The sequence below is a fragment of the Caretta caretta genome, chromosome 21 (genome assembly GCF_965140235.1).
Source record: "Caretta caretta isolate rCarCar2 chromosome 21, rCarCar1.hap1, whole genome shotgun sequence".
Classification (NCBI taxonomy): domain Eukaryota; kingdom Metazoa; phylum Chordata; order Testudines; family Cheloniidae; genus Caretta; species Caretta caretta.
This window is the reverse complement of record NC_134226.1, coordinates 1,004,932-1,021,901: the sequence shown is the minus strand read 5'-3', so window position 1 is coordinate 1,021,901 and position 16,970 is coordinate 1,004,932. Positions and strand designations below refer to the sequence as shown.

General features: G+C 43.1%; 1 protein-coding gene across 2 annotated transcripts in view; it reads right to left on the bottom strand.

The window, feature by feature from the left end:
• TRIM33 (tripartite motif containing 33) overlaps positions 1-16,970 on the bottom strand; it is an 81,185-nt gene that overhangs the window by 30,828 nt on the left and 33,387 nt on the right. For both annotated transcript variants that reach the window (XM_048826839.2, XM_048826838.2), the window contains exons 5-7: positions 6,034-6,150; positions 5,170-5,284; positions 487-633 (exon numbers count right to left, since the gene is read on the bottom strand). In XM_048826839.2, the coding sequence (XP_048682796.1) occupies positions 487-633; positions 5,170-5,284; positions 6,034-6,150 (379 nt within the window). The remainder of the gene's footprint in view (positions 1-486; positions 634-5,169; positions 5,285-6,033; positions 6,151-16,970) is intronic.

Below are 16,970 nucleotides of genomic sequence, written 5' to 3'. Positions count from 1 at the left end.
ATTGGGCCTCCTAAGTATCACAGCTAGCAACCACTCGGTGTTACTTGATACGCTTTGTTCACAGGATCCCGCTCTAAAAACTAGAACCATGGACCTGCCACTTCAAAAGGTGTACTCGGGCCTGGAAAAGGGTCTCAAGAAGGGGCAGTTTACCCAGGGACTGTGACAACACTGATGGCACAGAATTCTACAAAAGAAACAACCACACAACTATCCACCCCAAACTCTTTCAGCAAGGAGAGAGAGGTCACTGCGCTGGCAAACCCTTTTTCATTACTATTAAATCGTGAAGCCAACAGTTTTAGATGGAGTGTGATTAACTGGCTCTCCTTTCCTTGTAAGTGATCTGGAGAAAATAAACCATGTCTTGAAAATTCTTTTGACCATAAAGTTCTCTTCTGTCAAGGTTGGAGGCGCAAACATACTAAGATCCCAAAATTTTTGCTATACTCGATTCTAAATTCTGGAAGGGGCAGGTTTCCTTACCAGCCGCTTGCTGTACAGCAATGCAGTGCTGCTACCGCTTGCAATGGCCCAGTTGGTAAAGTTCATCACATGCTTCACCTGCCGCGAAAGCCCTGTGATGTCACTCTGCTGCTGTATTAGCTTCATCTGTCTTTCCTTTGTCACATTCTACAAAGAAACAGAAGCTCAATCAGATTATTAGATTTAAAAATCATCTATACTGGTATCAGACAATTAAATGCACACAATTAAAACAATATACATTATACACATATACATTATAGGAGGACCTGGCAGTGACATTGTTAAGTTACTTAACACTCTCCTTTATGAAAGACACTTGAAGTATTAACACTGCCAATTCTTTGCAGCAGGTGTTCAAAATTCAGGAGAGAAAAAACCCTGAGGTTGGAAGAACCACCTTTTAGGTCCCACAAAATTCCATTCGGGTTTAGCAGAGTCATGAACCACTGCAAATTGTCATTTCCTCTTTGTTCCCTGACTTGTCAGTAACATTTTGATAGCATGCTGCCACCAAAGCACTTGTTATACTGGGAACCCAGGGAGCAGCCAGCCAAGCTACAGCCAGAGCAGCTGTACAGTAGTGATTGGGGGAGGAGACGGAGAGAGAACAAGGCTGGACTCCCCCCAGTTCCAACAACCCACACCCCCAAATGCAACAAATGGTCCCAGGGGCTTATTTCAGCACCACATGGGGCAGAGGATCCCCCATAACTACAGCACACAGTCCCAGCATCAGGTCACTAATAATATTAACAAAGGAAAAGGAATACAAGCCGGAACAGAGAAAGAACAGGTGAAAGAATATTTAGATAAGTTAGATGTATTCATGTGAGCAGGGCCTGATTAAATTCATCACAGGGTACCGTTGTGATAACTGGGCCTAAAAATTTACCCTAATTGTGAGCTCAACTGTAAAAACTAGGATGATGTTTATAAAATGTCACAACCTATAATAAACATTGATGGGAAAATGTGCAAAAGACTAAATTAGTTCAAACAAAAAGGACTACTGATCTAATTCAAGGTCTGTGTTAAGATCATGCCTGGTAAACAACAGAAGCGTGGGACAGGAAATTAATGGACCAAAATTGGTGTGTCGGAAATTAGGCCTAACTGGTGAACAAAATAATGAGGGGATGGGCTATTCCACACATCACTCCCTTCTGGGGTTCTTTAAAAAAGCAAGACTTTGGGGGATAATGCAGATGGACACAGGCTACTGCAACACTGGCTGACTGAAAGGGGAAGGAGTGAGCTTCATCATCATGGCTGCCACCCCTGCTGTCTTTTGGGACCCCGGAATCCAGTGCACCATCGTTCTACCTGCATCATTCTGATCGGAGAGGGCCAGCGAGTGGGAGCCAGATGACATCGTCACCTCCACTGGCTCTGGTTAAATCCCAACCACTACCTCATATGTGAGACTGCCTCCCGCTCACCTCCAGTGTGTCCTTTTCCTTCCTTACCTTATTTCTTCTCTATCTTATCTCTCCTTTTTCCTTCTATCTATTAGGAGTCTGGCTCAGCCAGCCAAGGCTGTACATTTTGCAACACTGCTGTCAAGCCTGTGACCAGAAAGGGGCAGCTAAAAACAATGCCATAAACAGCCTAATACTGGTACAAGTTTGCCAGGTCTCAGAGTGGCTGATAAGACAGCATGTTCAGCCTGTGTTTCTCCAGCAGTGAGGATGCAAGTGAATCAATACCAGAGACAGAAGCTGCATTTTCTATCTTTGCTGTTTTTATTTCCCCCTTTCTCCTTCCAAAAGGGCTAAAGGGAAAGGGAACAAGGGATGTTGTTAAAATGAAAGCCTTATTTGAGATTTTACATTTCAAATGCTATCACTGTTTTTCTTTCCTTTCTGTATCTTCAATAAAAGGTTAAAAAGGATTTTAATGGTGTTTGCCATGGTGCTAAGCAGGCTGAGATCTCTATATATCAAATCCAAAACTTTGTTTAAAAAACTGTTTTATGCTGGACCGTTTCAGGGGTCATGTTAACATCTTTGAGTCTTTGGGCCTATCTATTCCATTTAAATTAATACAAGACACTGTTTAAGGAGCTATTTGAAGCAGTCTCACAACCATTAGGTAAGGTTCTAGAGAACTGGAGAAGGGAATTATAGGGAACAAGAGGACCCAGGGAATTGCAGACCAGTCAAGCCTAATACCTGGAAAGATACTGGGACAAATTGTTGAACAATCAATTTTAAGGACCTAGAGAACAAGAAGTTGATAAATAGCCAGCATGGATTTTGTCAAGAACAAATCATGCCAAACCAACCTAATTTCCTTCTTTGACAGGTTTACTGGCCTAGTGGATGGGAAGAAGCAGTCGAAGCATATCTTGACTTTAATTAGGCTTTTGACACAGTCCAAAGTGACATTTTCATAAGCAAATTAAAGTAATTTCATTCAGACCACATTTCCCTAAGGGTGGGGGTGAAAAACACATTGAAAAACTGTACTCAAAGAGTAATCATCAATGGTTTGCTGTCAAACTGGGAGGACTATCTAGTAGGTCTTCTTTGGGTCTGGTACCATTCAGTGTCGTCATTAATGACTTGGATAATGGGGTGGAGAACATGCTTCTAAAGTTTGCAGATGACACCAAGCTACAGGAGGTTGTTAACACTTTGGAGGACAGAATTAGAATTCAAAATTACCTTGATGAACTGGAGAATTAGTCAGAAATCAACTAGGTGAAATTCAATTGACAAGTGCTAAGTACTTCACTAGGAAGGAAAAATCAAATACACAAATACAAAATGGGGAATAACTAATAGGCAAAAGTACTGCTAAAGAGGACAGAGAGGCTATAGTGGATCATAAAAATTGAATGAGTCAATGTGATGCAGTTGCAAAAAAGGCTAATATTTTGGGGTTTATTAGCAGGACTGTCATATGTAAGACATGGGAGGCAACTGTCCCACTCTGCTCAGTACTGCTGAGGCCTCGGCTGGAGTAGTGTCCCCATTTTGGGCACTGCACCTTAAGAAAGATGTGGACAAATATGAGAGAGTCCAGAGAAGAGAAACAAAAATGATAAAATGTTTAGATGCATGTGTTTAGTCTTGAGAAGAAAAAAAATAGGGAGGGGGATACAGGAGCACCGGATAACAGGGTGGGTTATTACAAAGGACTGTGATCAACTGTTTTCCATGTCTACTGTGAGTAGGACAAGAAGCAATTGGCTTAATTTGCAGCAAAGGAGATTTGGATTGGGGGAAAAACTTGAGGTCCCTTCCACTTCTATATTTTTATGATTCTATAAATGCATCACATGCTTTAAAAGTTTAATTAAACTACGTAATTTAAGATTTGTGCTTTACATGTTTATGTAAAAATATGCAATACCTATCCTACCAGATTTCTGAAGCCATTATTTGGAATGTCTCAGCTCTTTTAGTTATTAGGAATTACAGTGTCAATTCTGAAGAATGACTTTCACAACTCCAAGGGTACATAATCTGATATTAAGACCTCTACTGCAGTACAAAGTAGCAGTAAGCACTCCTTACACAATGTAGCCTTGCAGAATCCTACTTTTAGTCTGTCTCCCTTCCCTGTGCATCCCTCTGCCCCCAAAACAGTTCCCTGACTGAAAATATTAATTTGCCATCAGAGTTGTAAGAGTAGACAAGTAGGTCCTGCTTGGGCTGGTAAATTTTCATTACAATTTATTGAGATATTTATTGGTGTCTTTCAAACAGCCTTTTGTCAGCGCACACACACAATTTAAAAGTATGTAACAAGCCACAACTATGAGATAGCTTAACAGGGAGCAGTGCATTCTGTCATATATAGGAGTTCTGAAGCTGAAGTGACAAGCTTTCTTGATGGAGACAAGGAGATTTATGAACACGGAGGAATCACATTTCAGCCACATTCAACTACTTCCTTATGGAGTGAGAATAATTTGAGACCCAGCCACAGACTATCCACTCAGAGGTATATTGACAAGCTCAAGTTAGGTTAAGTAGGGAAGGACAGCCTCAAGCAAGGACGACGACTTTAGAAGTCTTCTGAGCTACCTCCCCTTTGCCACTACCATCTCACAAGAGCAGAAGGAGAGGGGAGAATCCGGTTCTGACTGCATTAAGTCACACAAAATGCAGAGCAAATAGACAATTAGCAAATATTTGCCATTTATACAGTACCAATTATTTTTTTTGTCTGAAAAACTTAAGGCAGATCCCTGCCTCTAAGAGCTGACATTCTAAAGAGAAGGACTCCTAGACAAGTCATTGGGAGAGGAAGTGAAAAAAGCAAGCAAATGAGCAGTGATATTATGAGTCATGTTAATTCCACAGTCTGTACACATTAGCCTCTTAAAAAAGGACAAGAGTTTACAGACTTCAGGAGTAGTATGTTTTAGGGTAGGAACATGGCATTTTGAGTCAGAAAGGGCTTTTTCCAGACATTTATCTATGATAAAGAGCAAGTTTAAAATGGGGCTATACGAGACAGATGTACAAGTTAAGAAAGTCATAGCATTTTAGATCAATGAAAAGATCACAGGAGATTTAACTCCAACCATATCATACTTGAGTGGCATACCACTGAAACACCTGTGCCTGCACAGAATAAACTCCTCACTCAAGTATGGAATGCAAGTTCTCAATAGGTGTTCGAAAGAGCGAGTTTGTGAACTGATTTTTTGTTTGTTCTTAACTGTACCTCAAGCTGCTGTAAGAGAGATTTTCCCTTTTTATTGATTTCATTGATGAGGGTGAAAATAGCCACTTTGATTTCCTGTTCTACTCGTTTGTTAGTTTCATTTACTTCTTTTATCCTAAAAAAGAGAAATGTATGATCAGGCAATTACTTTATACTATGCCTCCAAATACTACACAGTCATTTTTCTTCCATAAAAAGTAAAGAAGCAACTTTCTTTAAAGTTATTTGATAAACGCAGAATTGTATGGCTTATTTACTTTCTGCCTAACAGATAAAAAGTTGCTAACCCAGTGCTACAGATCTAGAACCATCTAGAATTTAATTCTTGGCAAATAAAGGAGAAAGTTTATACAAAGTCTGACCCTGATTTGATGACTTAATTGTCTGACTTTTCTGTCCACCTTTTTATGTTTAACTGCTCTTTCATGTTTTGCTTGAATTAGTGTGAAGTATTAATTCTCTGCTTCTATTTTCTTATTTTAATATCTTCAGCTCTTGTCTTTTCTGATCTGAAAGATGTGTATATTAAACAGTATGGCCAGTATGTCTGTCACCCCCACAGAGTTCTCACTGACAAAGACCAGAGCAGTAGAGGTTATTTTACTCTATAATAAATTATGCCACACCTTTGACAGTACCAGCAGTTCCATAAAGGGTCATCTACTTTGACATTTATATAGTTGCAACAGTGTGCCATGGACAAGCATAATAAAGTATAAAACATTCCAACTATAAATCCAGTATAATTGACACAAGGACCAACTAGAATTTAAACGAGTTACGAGCCTACAAAAGTATGAACAATAGGCTTTATTAAATGCACAATACAATATCAACACTTGAATATTATCTGTAGGTACTTACCTATTCTGCACTTGAGTAGCTGCAAAATTAACATAATTCTTCTTTTCAAGAAGTTTGGCCAACAGATTCTCAATTGCACCCTTCTGATTCTGAAAAGCTTCTTCCAAAAACTGATACCTTTTCAAGTCACAAAACAAGATACCAATTACTGTGGAGCAGTGCATGGAAACTAAAACTTCTCAGTATGGATTTAAACCTACATTTGCTAGTAAAAGCGTGACAAATTATGGAAGAATTAGTGGAAAGTAGTGATTTAAGCCAAAACCTGCTCAATTTACAATACTTCTGAGTGGTGATAATGGCACAATAAAGTTCCCAAGGAAAGAGAATCCTTAGAAGTCATTTGTGCGCCATTTTAAATTTTCTATACATTGGGAGAAGATGAGACGCATTACTGTTCACAAGATAAGAAGCTACAGGATATTACTGTAAAGGGGACACAGCAGAAAAACTCATAATAAACAATTTTATCGTTTGTCAATATTTGAAAAAGCTCTTTGAAAAGTCTATTCTGTGGGAAATAAATTTAAGTTATTTTCTTTTATTATTAAGAAAACGTATGTTTGGACAAGATGCACAGTGCATAAAGAGCAGTCAAAAATTAAAGATATACTGACTGCTAGAATAGACTTCCACCTAAGACAGGTAATTTCACCTTTTACACTATGTCGTTCATATTCAGTAACAGTAATGTAAATTTAAAGCAGTTACATTCTAACAGCTTAATTGTTTGGTTCTTCTGGCTCTGTTTACTTCACAACTCCCCATACACCAAATCTCTGACTGAACAAACACCACTTCTAAAGCACCTCCACTTAGTATTACCTAAAAAGAATACAAGAAGCTGTAATATCAGACGGGATGAAACTAGGAATGCTTCACTTCTTAGTACAGAGCACGGCAAAATAAGATAGACAACATAAAAAGCAGAACACTTAATATAAGGCTGGCAAGGAGAATTTAAGAAATACTTTCTAGATTTTGTGATCTTTTCCCATCAGGTGTCCAAGCTACTAAGGTATCTTCCTCCCCACCCTTCATGATTCTGTTTAATAAGTCCCATTACAAAGGCCATGTCTACACTACAAACATTGGTTGACGTAAGTTACATTAGCATACACCTCCCGAATTTGTATATCACTTGGGTGCGTACATACTTGCTGTTTGCATTGGTGCTGCATGTACTCTTCAGAAGTGCTTGGGGTTGATGTAAAATACAATACACCATGAGGTATCCCAGTGGGATACACACTGCCCTCCAATGCAATGCCTTGGGGGGACATTTTTCCCATGTTTTGTGGGACAGTAATAACTTGTGCCCAGGGATCTCCGAGAGCTAGGAGTCAAGTTCCCAGCATGTAACTTTCTCCACCCCATAAAGCCATCCATACAGCCCATAATTTTTGCACCTTTAAAAAAAAATCCCATGAACCCACATGGTCCTTTTCAGTGTCTGCAATCTCTGACAGAAGTACGGGAACCACAGAGCTAGCCTCATGAATGTTGCAAATACTGGATGCATGATTCTCCTGTCTTTCCAGACCTTAAGTGTTTTGTTTCAGGTGAGCCTGGCTGCTTAAAAAAGCCGGCGCTCTGCGAACCAGCTGAGCGGCGGGGAACCAGCTGAGCAGCAAACAGCAGGAGTTTGCCTGGGAGTTCGCCTGAAGTGAGCCCACTGAGTCTTACAGCCTAACGACTTCTCTGAGTAATTACTGCATCTCCTGAGGAAGTTCATAGTAGGAAGGTAATATGGATGGGGAGTGTTCAACTGTTGTGACCTGCACTGGATGTGCCATGTTTGCCTTTCTTCCAGAGGACAGAAGCGACTTTGTGTGTACAAAGTGCAAGCTGGTCTCCATACTGGAAGAGAAGGTTCAAGGTCTGGAGCAACAGGTATCAACCCTGCGTTGTATAAGAGAAACTGAAGGTTTCCTGGACAGACGTCAGGATATGCTTCTACAGGCACAAGGTTCTGAAGATTCAGAGCAGGCTGCGCAGTGCGGACAGGATGAAGAAATCTGGCAACATGTGACCTCCAGAAGAAGGGGGAACATCCATGTACCAGCAACGCGGATACAGGTAAGTAACCGTTTTCATGTTCTCTCCACAGATACCATTGCGGGGAGTGGCCCAGATGATACGTCTGGGGGAAGGGAGCAGAAGGAGACTCCACCAGTTGAGAGGCATGAGATGCACTGTCCTAAAGTTGGGGGTTCCACAACCACCACTCCCAAGAGGAGGTGGCGGTGGTCGGGGACTCTCTCCTCAGGGGGACTGAGTCATCTATCTGCCACCCTGACCGGGAAAACAGAGAAGTCTGCTGCTTGCCAGGGACTAAGATTCGCAGTGTGACGGAGAGGCTGCTGAGACTCATCAAGCCCTCGGACCGCTACCCCTTCCTGCTCTTCCATGTGGGCACCAATGATATTTCCAAGAATGACCTTGAGTGGATCACTGCGGACTACGTGGCTCTAGGAAGGAGGATAAAGGAGTATGAGGCGCAAGTGGTGTTCTCGTCCATCCTCCCCGTGGAAGGAAAAGGCCGGGGTAGGGATCGTCGAATCGTGGAAGTCAATGAATGGCTATGCAGGTGGTGTCGGAGAGAAGGCTTTGGATTCTTCGACCATGGGACGGTGTTCCAAGAAGGAGGAGTGCTAGGCAGAGACGGGCTTCACTTAACGAAGAGAAGGAAGAGCATCTTCACGAGCAGGCTGGCTAACCTAGTGAGGAGGGCTTTAAACTAGGTTCACTGGGGGAAGGAGACCAAAGCCCTGAGGTAAGCGGGGAAGTGGGATACCGGGAGGAAGCACGAGCAGGAGTGTGTGAGAGGGGAGGGCTCCTGCCTCATACTGAGAACAAGGGGCGATCAGCTGGTTATCTCAAGTGCCTATATACAAATGCACAAAGCCTGGGAAACAAGCAGGGAGAACTGGAGTCCTGGCAAAGTCAGGGAATTATGATGGGATTGGAATAACGGAGACTTGGTGGGATAACTCGCATGTCTGGAGTACTGTCATGGATGGGTATAAACTGTTCAGGAAGGACAGGGAGGCCAGAAAAGGTGGGGGAGTTGCATTGTATGTAAGGGAGCAGTATGACTGCTCAGAGCTCAAGTATGAAACTGCAGAAAAACCTGAGAGTCTCTGATTAAGTTTAGAAGTGTGAGCAACAAGGGTGATGTCGTGGTGGGAGTCTGCTTTAGACCACTGGACCAGGGGGATGAGGTGGACGAGGCTTTCTTCTGGCAAGTCGCAGAAGCTACTAGATCGCACGCCCTGGTTCTCATGGGTGACTTCAATCATCCTGATATCTGCTGGGAGAGCAATACAGTGGTGCACAGACAATCCAGGAAGTTTTTGGAAAGGGTAGGGGACAATTTCCTGGTGCAAGTGCTGGAGGAACCAACTAGGGGCAGAGCTCTTCTTGACCTGCTGCTCACAAACCGGGAAGAATTAGTAGGGGAAGCAAAAGTGGATGGGAATCTGGGAGGCAGTGACCATGAGATGGTCGAGTTTAGGATCCTGACACAAGGAAGAAAGGAAAGCAGCAGAATACGGACCCTGGACTTCAGAAAAGCAGACTTTGACTCCCTCAGGGAACTGACGGGCAAGATCCCCTGGGAGAATAACATGAGGGGGAAAGGAGTCCAGGAGAGCTGGCTGTATTTTAAAGAATCCTTATTGAGGTTACAGGGACAAACCATCCCGATGTGTAGAAAGAATAGTAAATGGCAGGCAACCAACTTAGCTTAACAGTGAAATCCTTGCTGATCTTAAAACACAAAAGAGAGACTTACAAGAAGTGGAAGATTGGACAAATGACCAGGGATGAGTATATAAATATTGCTCGGGCATGGAGGAATGGAATCAGGAAGGCTAAATCACACCTGGAGTTGCAGCTAGTGAGGGATGTTAAGAGTAACAAGAAGGGTTTCTTCAGGTATGTTGGCAATAAGAAGAAAGCCAAGGAAAGTGTGGGCCCCTTACTAAATGAGGGAGGCAACCTAGTAACAGAGGATGTGGAAAAAGCTAAATGTACTCAATGCTTTTTTTGCCTCTGGCTTCATGAACAAGGTCAGCTCCCAGACTACTGCACTGGGCAGCACAGCATGGGGAGGAGGTGGCCAGCCCTCTGTGAAGGAAGAAGTGGTTCGGGACTATTTAGAAAACCTGGACGTACACAAGTTCATGGGGCCGGATGCGTTGCATCCGAGTGCGCTAAAGGAATTGGCGGATGTGATTGCAGAGCCATTGGCCATTATATTTGAAAACTCATGGCGACTGGGGAAGTCCCAGAAGATTGGAAAAAGGCTAATGTAGTGCCCATCTTTAAAAAAGAGAAGAAGGATGATCCTGGGAACTACAGGCCGGTCAGCCTCACCTCAGTCCCTGGAAAAATCATGGAGCATGTCCTCAAGGAATCAATTCTGAAGTACTTAGATGAGAGGAAAGTGATCAGGAACAGTCAGCATGGATTCACCAAGGGAAAGTCATGCCTGACTAATTGCCTTCTATGATGAGATAACTGGTTCTGTGGATGAAGGGAAAGCAGTGGACATGTTATTCCTCGACTTCAGCAAAGCTTTTGACACGGTCTCCCACAGTATTCTTGTCAGCAAGTTAAAGAAGTATGGGCTGGATGGGTGCACTACAAGGTGGGCAGAAAATTGGCTAGATTATCAGGCTCAACGGGTAGTGATCAATGGCTCCATGTCTAGTTGGCAGCCGGTATCTAGCGGAGTGCCCCAAGGGTCGGTCCTGGGGCCGGTTTTGTTCAATATCTTCATTAGTGATCTGGAGGATGGTGTGGATTGCTCCCTCAGCAAGTTTGCGGATGACACTAAACTGGGAGGAGTGGTAGATACGCTGGAGGGTAGGGATAGGATACAGAGGGACCTAGACAAATTGGAGGATTGGGCCAAAAGAAATCTGATGAGGTTCAACAAGGACAAGTGCAGGGTCCTGCACTTAGGACGGTAGAATCCAATGCACCGCTACAGAATAGGGACCGAATGGCTAGGCAGCAGTTCTGCAGAGAAGGACCTATGGGTGACAGTGGACGAGAAGCTGGATATGAGTTGACAGTGTGCCCTTGTTGCCCAGAAAGCCAATGGCATTTTGGAGTGTATAAGTAGGGGCACTGCCAGCAGATCGAGGGATGTGACCGTTCCCCTCTATTCGACATTGGTGAGGCCATAAGGTCAGGCTTGACAAAGCCCTGGCTGGGATGATTTAATTGGGGATTGGTCCTGCTTTGAGCAGGGGGTTGGACTAGATGACCTCCTTAGGTCCCTTCCAACCCTGATATTCTATGATTCATCTGGAGTACTGTGTCCAGTTTGGGACCCCACACTACAAGAACGATGTGGAAAAATTGGAGAGTGTCCAGAGAAGGGCAACAAAAATGATTAGGGGACTGGAACACATGAGTTATGAGGAGCGGCTGAGGGAACTGGGATTGTTTAGTCTACGGAAGAGAAGAATGAGGGGGGATTTGATAGCTGCTTTTAACTACCTGAAAGGTGGATCCAAAGAGGATGGATCTAGATTATTCTCAGTGATAGCAGATGACAGGACAAGGAGTAATGGTCTCAAATTGCAGTGGGGGAGGTTTATGTTGGATATTAGGAAAAACTTTTTCACTAGGAGGGTGATGAAACACTGGAATGTGTTACCTAGGGAGGTGGTGGAATCTCCTTCCTTAGAAGTTTTTAAGGTCAGACTTGACAAAGCCCTGGCTGGGATGATTTAGTTGGGATTGGTCCTGCTCTGGGCAGGGGGTTGGACTAGACGGCCTCCAGAGGTCCCTTCCAACTCTGTTATTCTATGATTCTAAGTGCAGCAACATCCAGGACACAAGGATTTCTTCAAGGACAATTTGATGAGGGACACAGCGAGAAAACAATCCAAGGCTGTTGATGGCTTTCAGGGAGCAGCTGCAGATTATGGAAATATCTTGTCTGGGCCTGAGAAATGAGCCCAGACTGGTGGGACTGCAAAAGGTGACATTCCTGGATTTATGTGCCAGATTTGCCCCAGCCCTGGGACACCAGAATAACTGCATGGACAGTGGAGAAGTGGTAAATCGCATGTTGGAAACTTGCTGCGCTGGATTACTACTAGTCAGTGGGAAGTCATTCTGGAGTTGAAAACCCACAGTGAGGACATTTTCATACAACTGGGTAGGGACATTAACTGTCTCCTGTTATGTAGGACTAACTCTTGGCAATGTGCAAGACACAGTGGATGGATTTGCAGCAAGGAGGTTTCTGAACTGCACTGGGGTGACAGACAGCTGGAATATCCCAATTTTGGCACCAGCCCATCGGGCTACAGGGTACATCAACAGAAAGGGCTACTGTTCCATAGTCTGCAAGTGTTGTTGGATCATCATTGACGCTTCAATGATTTCAGCGTTGGCTAGTCAGGGAAAGTGCACGATGCTTGCATCCTATAGAACACAGGACTGTTCAACAAAGCTTTAACCAGGGATGTTCTTTCCCAGCCAACAGACTACCATTGGCAATACTGAAATGGAACCCAGTCTACCCCTTGCTCCCTTAGCTTATGAAGTTATACACCAGCCACGCAGACAGCACCAAGGAAAGATTAAACTACTGGCTCAGCAAGTGCAGAAGGGTAGACTGAAGGGACACTGGCTGATTTGCTCACTAGATTGGATCTTGGTGAGAAAAATATCCCAATGGCTATAGCTGCTTGTTGTGTCCTGCATAATAGCTGTGAGGCAAAGTGGTAAACATTTGGGGTGCTGCTAAGAACTGTGTAGTACTTACTATACATTGATAAATATGACTGCGTGTTTTCCTGAAGCTATGAATTATGTGATGCTTGGTGCATTTTGACAACTGTAATGCATTCTGCAATATTTGTTGGGAATAAAGATAATTTGATTCTCCAGAAATAGAACTTTTATTGAGTAGAAAAAGCAATGTAGAAAATCAATATGCAAAAAAAAAACCACCCGAACAAGAAGCAGCGTTATACAAGTTTTTAACATAACAGGTTGAAAATTTAAAATTATAAAAGTAAACATTTATGTCTATTTGAGTAAACACATGTAACCCATTGTGACTACACACACACCAACTGGGGTCCTCACAGCATATGTGGAGCTGTGGTTTTCCTTGTTGTCCCTCAGCATGGAGTGATAAGGGTGATGACGATGGGCCCTGTGATGCCATGTGGTATGGGAGGGGAGGGGAGCAGAATAGGAAGCAGTGACCATGGAGTTCTCCAATGACTGCAAAAGGTGGACAGTCCAGTATTTTTGGACATGTAGGTCAACCAGGATCTGCAGCATTTGGGTTTGCTGCCTGAGGAGACCAATTGGGTAGGTCTTCACTGCAATTAAACACCTGCGTCTGGCCCATGCCCGAGCCTGAATGTCTACACAGCAATTAACCAGACCCATAGCTTGAGTCAGCTGACACAGGCCAGCCAGAGGTGTTTACTTGTAGCGTAAACAGACCCATTATGTCCTGGTGCATTTCCTGTTCCTTTTCCTGCTAGGACTCCTAGGCCTTTTTCCCTGTCCTCTTGGTCTTTCTTCATGTTCTTAGTCATATAGCTCCAAGTCCTTTGTTCGTGGCCCAATGCAGTGCTGCCTTGCAGGTTCTTGCAGAGTACATCACTCTTAGTCTTCTTCTTTCTGCACCTCACTGAGATGAAGTGTTCTTTGGGTGTGGAGGGGCACCCCTTCAGGCCGCAATAGCGGCAAGTACTGATAAAAACAGATAGATGTATCATTGGATTTACAGTCAAAAGGGAAAGGGAGAGAAGTTTCCAAACTCCCATCCCTCATGCTCATAAGCACTTTTAATAAGACAGGTTTAATGACACTTTGGCTTTGGAGTGCCTCGACAATGCTTTGCTTTCCAGCCCCGGCCATTGTGAATATAGCCCGCTAGAGACTAGGGGGGGTGAGGAGATGGAAGGATTTCCTGTTGCATGAAGTTATAAAATTTTAGTCCCTATTCCATGGGTACAATTACAGGGCAACAGCACCGAATATTGGCACTATTTTCCACAGGCTGTGGTGATTTTAGGGAATATCTCACTGCGGACAGGCACAGAGAACACAGTTGCTACTGGTGACCTGAAGCTGCCTGGGCTCACGTGCTGCTAGCCTGTTTATGCAATGGTGCCAATCAAACTCATCACAGATACCATGGGAAAGCATACTACCATGGAGGAAGAAACAAGGGAGTCATCACTAGAAACCTTCAGGAGAGGACTGCAGACCATTTCCATGGAAGTTCCACAGAGATCTCTTAGGAGGATACAAAGGACATCCCTAGGTACCTAAACAAATTATTCTACATATCCCAGCTAACCAAATATAGAGAATGATAATCACATGCCAAATCTACCTCTTCTCATACAAGCAAAACAATGAAAAGTTGATACCTGTATCTTGTTAACTTGGGGGTGGGCCAGAAGCCATCTATAACTAACATTTTAAGGAAAAAGGCATACACATACTTTTCCCGAGTCCCCTTCCTTTTCCTCAGCCTCATCTGCATTTGACTGGCTAGACTGTGGTACAGTCTCAAACTAGTCCAGGCTCATGGCATGGCTGGAGTCCCACATTGTCTTTTTCTTCTACTCCTTCCTGTTCATGGCAGGGATTTCTGTGTCAGGATCCTCCAAGGTATCCACAGCGATTGACAGGGTGCTGGTGACATCTCTACCAAGTATGACACATAGTTGGTTGTAGAAGTGGTAGGGCTGAGGCACAGCATCAGATCTATTGTTGCATTCTCTGGCCTTGTGGTATCCCTGGCGAAGTTCCTTCACTTTCACATGGCATTGCTGCAGACCCCTGTCGTACCTCTCTGCCTGCATCCCCAGTGCAGTCTGTTAGTAGACGTTCACGTTTCTGTGGTTGGTCTACAGCTGTTCTTGCACAGCATCTTTTCCCCACAGGACCAAGAGAGCCATTACTTCTTGTCTACTCCAGTCAGGAGAGCTCCTAGTACCTGTCTGTCTGCACAGAGCTGGCATGGTCAGCAGAGTAGCGGCACACAATGGTGAACCACTAGGTGTGCTCATCAAGGGGGGCAATCAGGAAAAGGTATTTCAACACCACCCAGGCGAGCTTAAAGGGCATGCCTTCCAGACTCTGATTCCTGGGCAGTGGAGTGTGACCACTGCAGTCATTGTCGTAAGGAACGGAGCATTGTGGGACAGCTGCTGGAGGTCTGTTAGGGCGAACACAGACCATGCAGTCTCTGCACGCACAGACTATATATAGCTGTATGCCATTCAGGGAGGTGGTTTTAATGTATCATTTTAACAGAGCACTTATGTCAAGACAGAGAGAAATTTGAGCATCAATACAAGCACAAATAGGTTAATGCAAGGCTACTTACCTCAACCTAACTTCATAGTACAAAACAGGCCAGAGGGTCACTTGCTACTTCTGTTGTGGCTTAGTTGTATATAAATCCCACGCTTTTGAAGTGCAGTTTAGCAACAGCATTAGGAAACTTAACCAAGAGAACCCCAGAATATGCTTCTCCCCTCCCTCTCTAGAGGCAATTACAGCACTCTTCAAGAGGTCAGGGAGCTCTAGTGATGGAACAAAAGTAATTTACACTCTGTTCAAAGACTACCATTGAAAGGGTAAATGAGCCTCATTTGAAATCTAGAAGGGCAACTGATCTGTCTAACCAATTCAGAGAAATGTCTGCATCTAGTGTTTAAAGTATACACAAACCCCATTTCTTGCTTCAACTCTTTCTGGTCTATGTTTTTGCAGTAAACCACAGTAAGGAGTGTGCTACTTAGACCAGTATATTTTGTTCTTGTATTGACAAAATACTACCCACTTTGAACTAACAATGGACAGGTTTGAATTAAAAAAGCCTCCTCCCTCAAAATCAGCGTAACATTACTTTCCATATACAAGGAAAAGAACGTAACGAGTCCTGAAATATATATTAAAGGCCCACAGATACCAAAAAATCACTCCTAATCTGCATGGAATTTTCTGTCTGTTCTCATGCAGTGTCTCTGATAAAAAGATTAAGAAAATCACCTTTAGCAAAACAGAAATTTTATTGAGTTTATTTATTGCTAAGCTTTTGGCACAACAGTCCTGGTAAATTATCTAGAACGACTGGATTTTATTCTAATTTCTAATATTTGGGTTGGAAGGAACCTAAACCAACTAATCCACATCAGTCTATTGCCACAAGACAATCTCAGCTTTCTAAAGCATCCACAAAAGCTCCTTCCCTCAAAGTTCTCTGGAGTCTGAATAGTATGCCCTGTGGCTATTCAGATGGTGATTCAACAGCCTCTTGTGTTTCAGAGGATTAGGATTTCAGGTGAGGAATAAGCAGGAGATTAAAAACAGTGCGTGTTCTCCTGGCATGATTTTGCTTAAACATTTTACAGAGCTCCATAAACAAAATCCCAGTTTTAATTTGAAAGTCAAGGCAGACATTTTGTCCATCTGTAATTTACAGCTGCACACAAGAGATTTTAAATAAAAGTTTCTATTTAGTGGCACCTGAAAGCAGGTTATTAGTGAAGTCTTATGGAAGAGAATACACTGTAGAACAAGATGCATCTATTTATGGATTGTTAATCAGTTAGTGTCAAGTGCACAACAGGTGGAAATGTAAGACAGGCTACCAAGCAAAAGCTCATCAACAAATCCTAGATGTTAATATTCTTGGTAATTGTATTTTTGAGGCTATTTACAATCAAATAGCATGGAAAAAACCTGGGCCAGACATGTGTTTCAGTTCCTTACATTATAAAACTGTCAGTAACTGTTAGAAGTTAAAGAAGTTAAGTTTTCTCTATTAAGCTGATTTAATGTTCTATGAAGTCATTGACAATGCTGGAAAGGTACTAAAAACGGCTAGATCAGCTGTTTCAAACCAGTGTCCAAATACACGGAGAGAG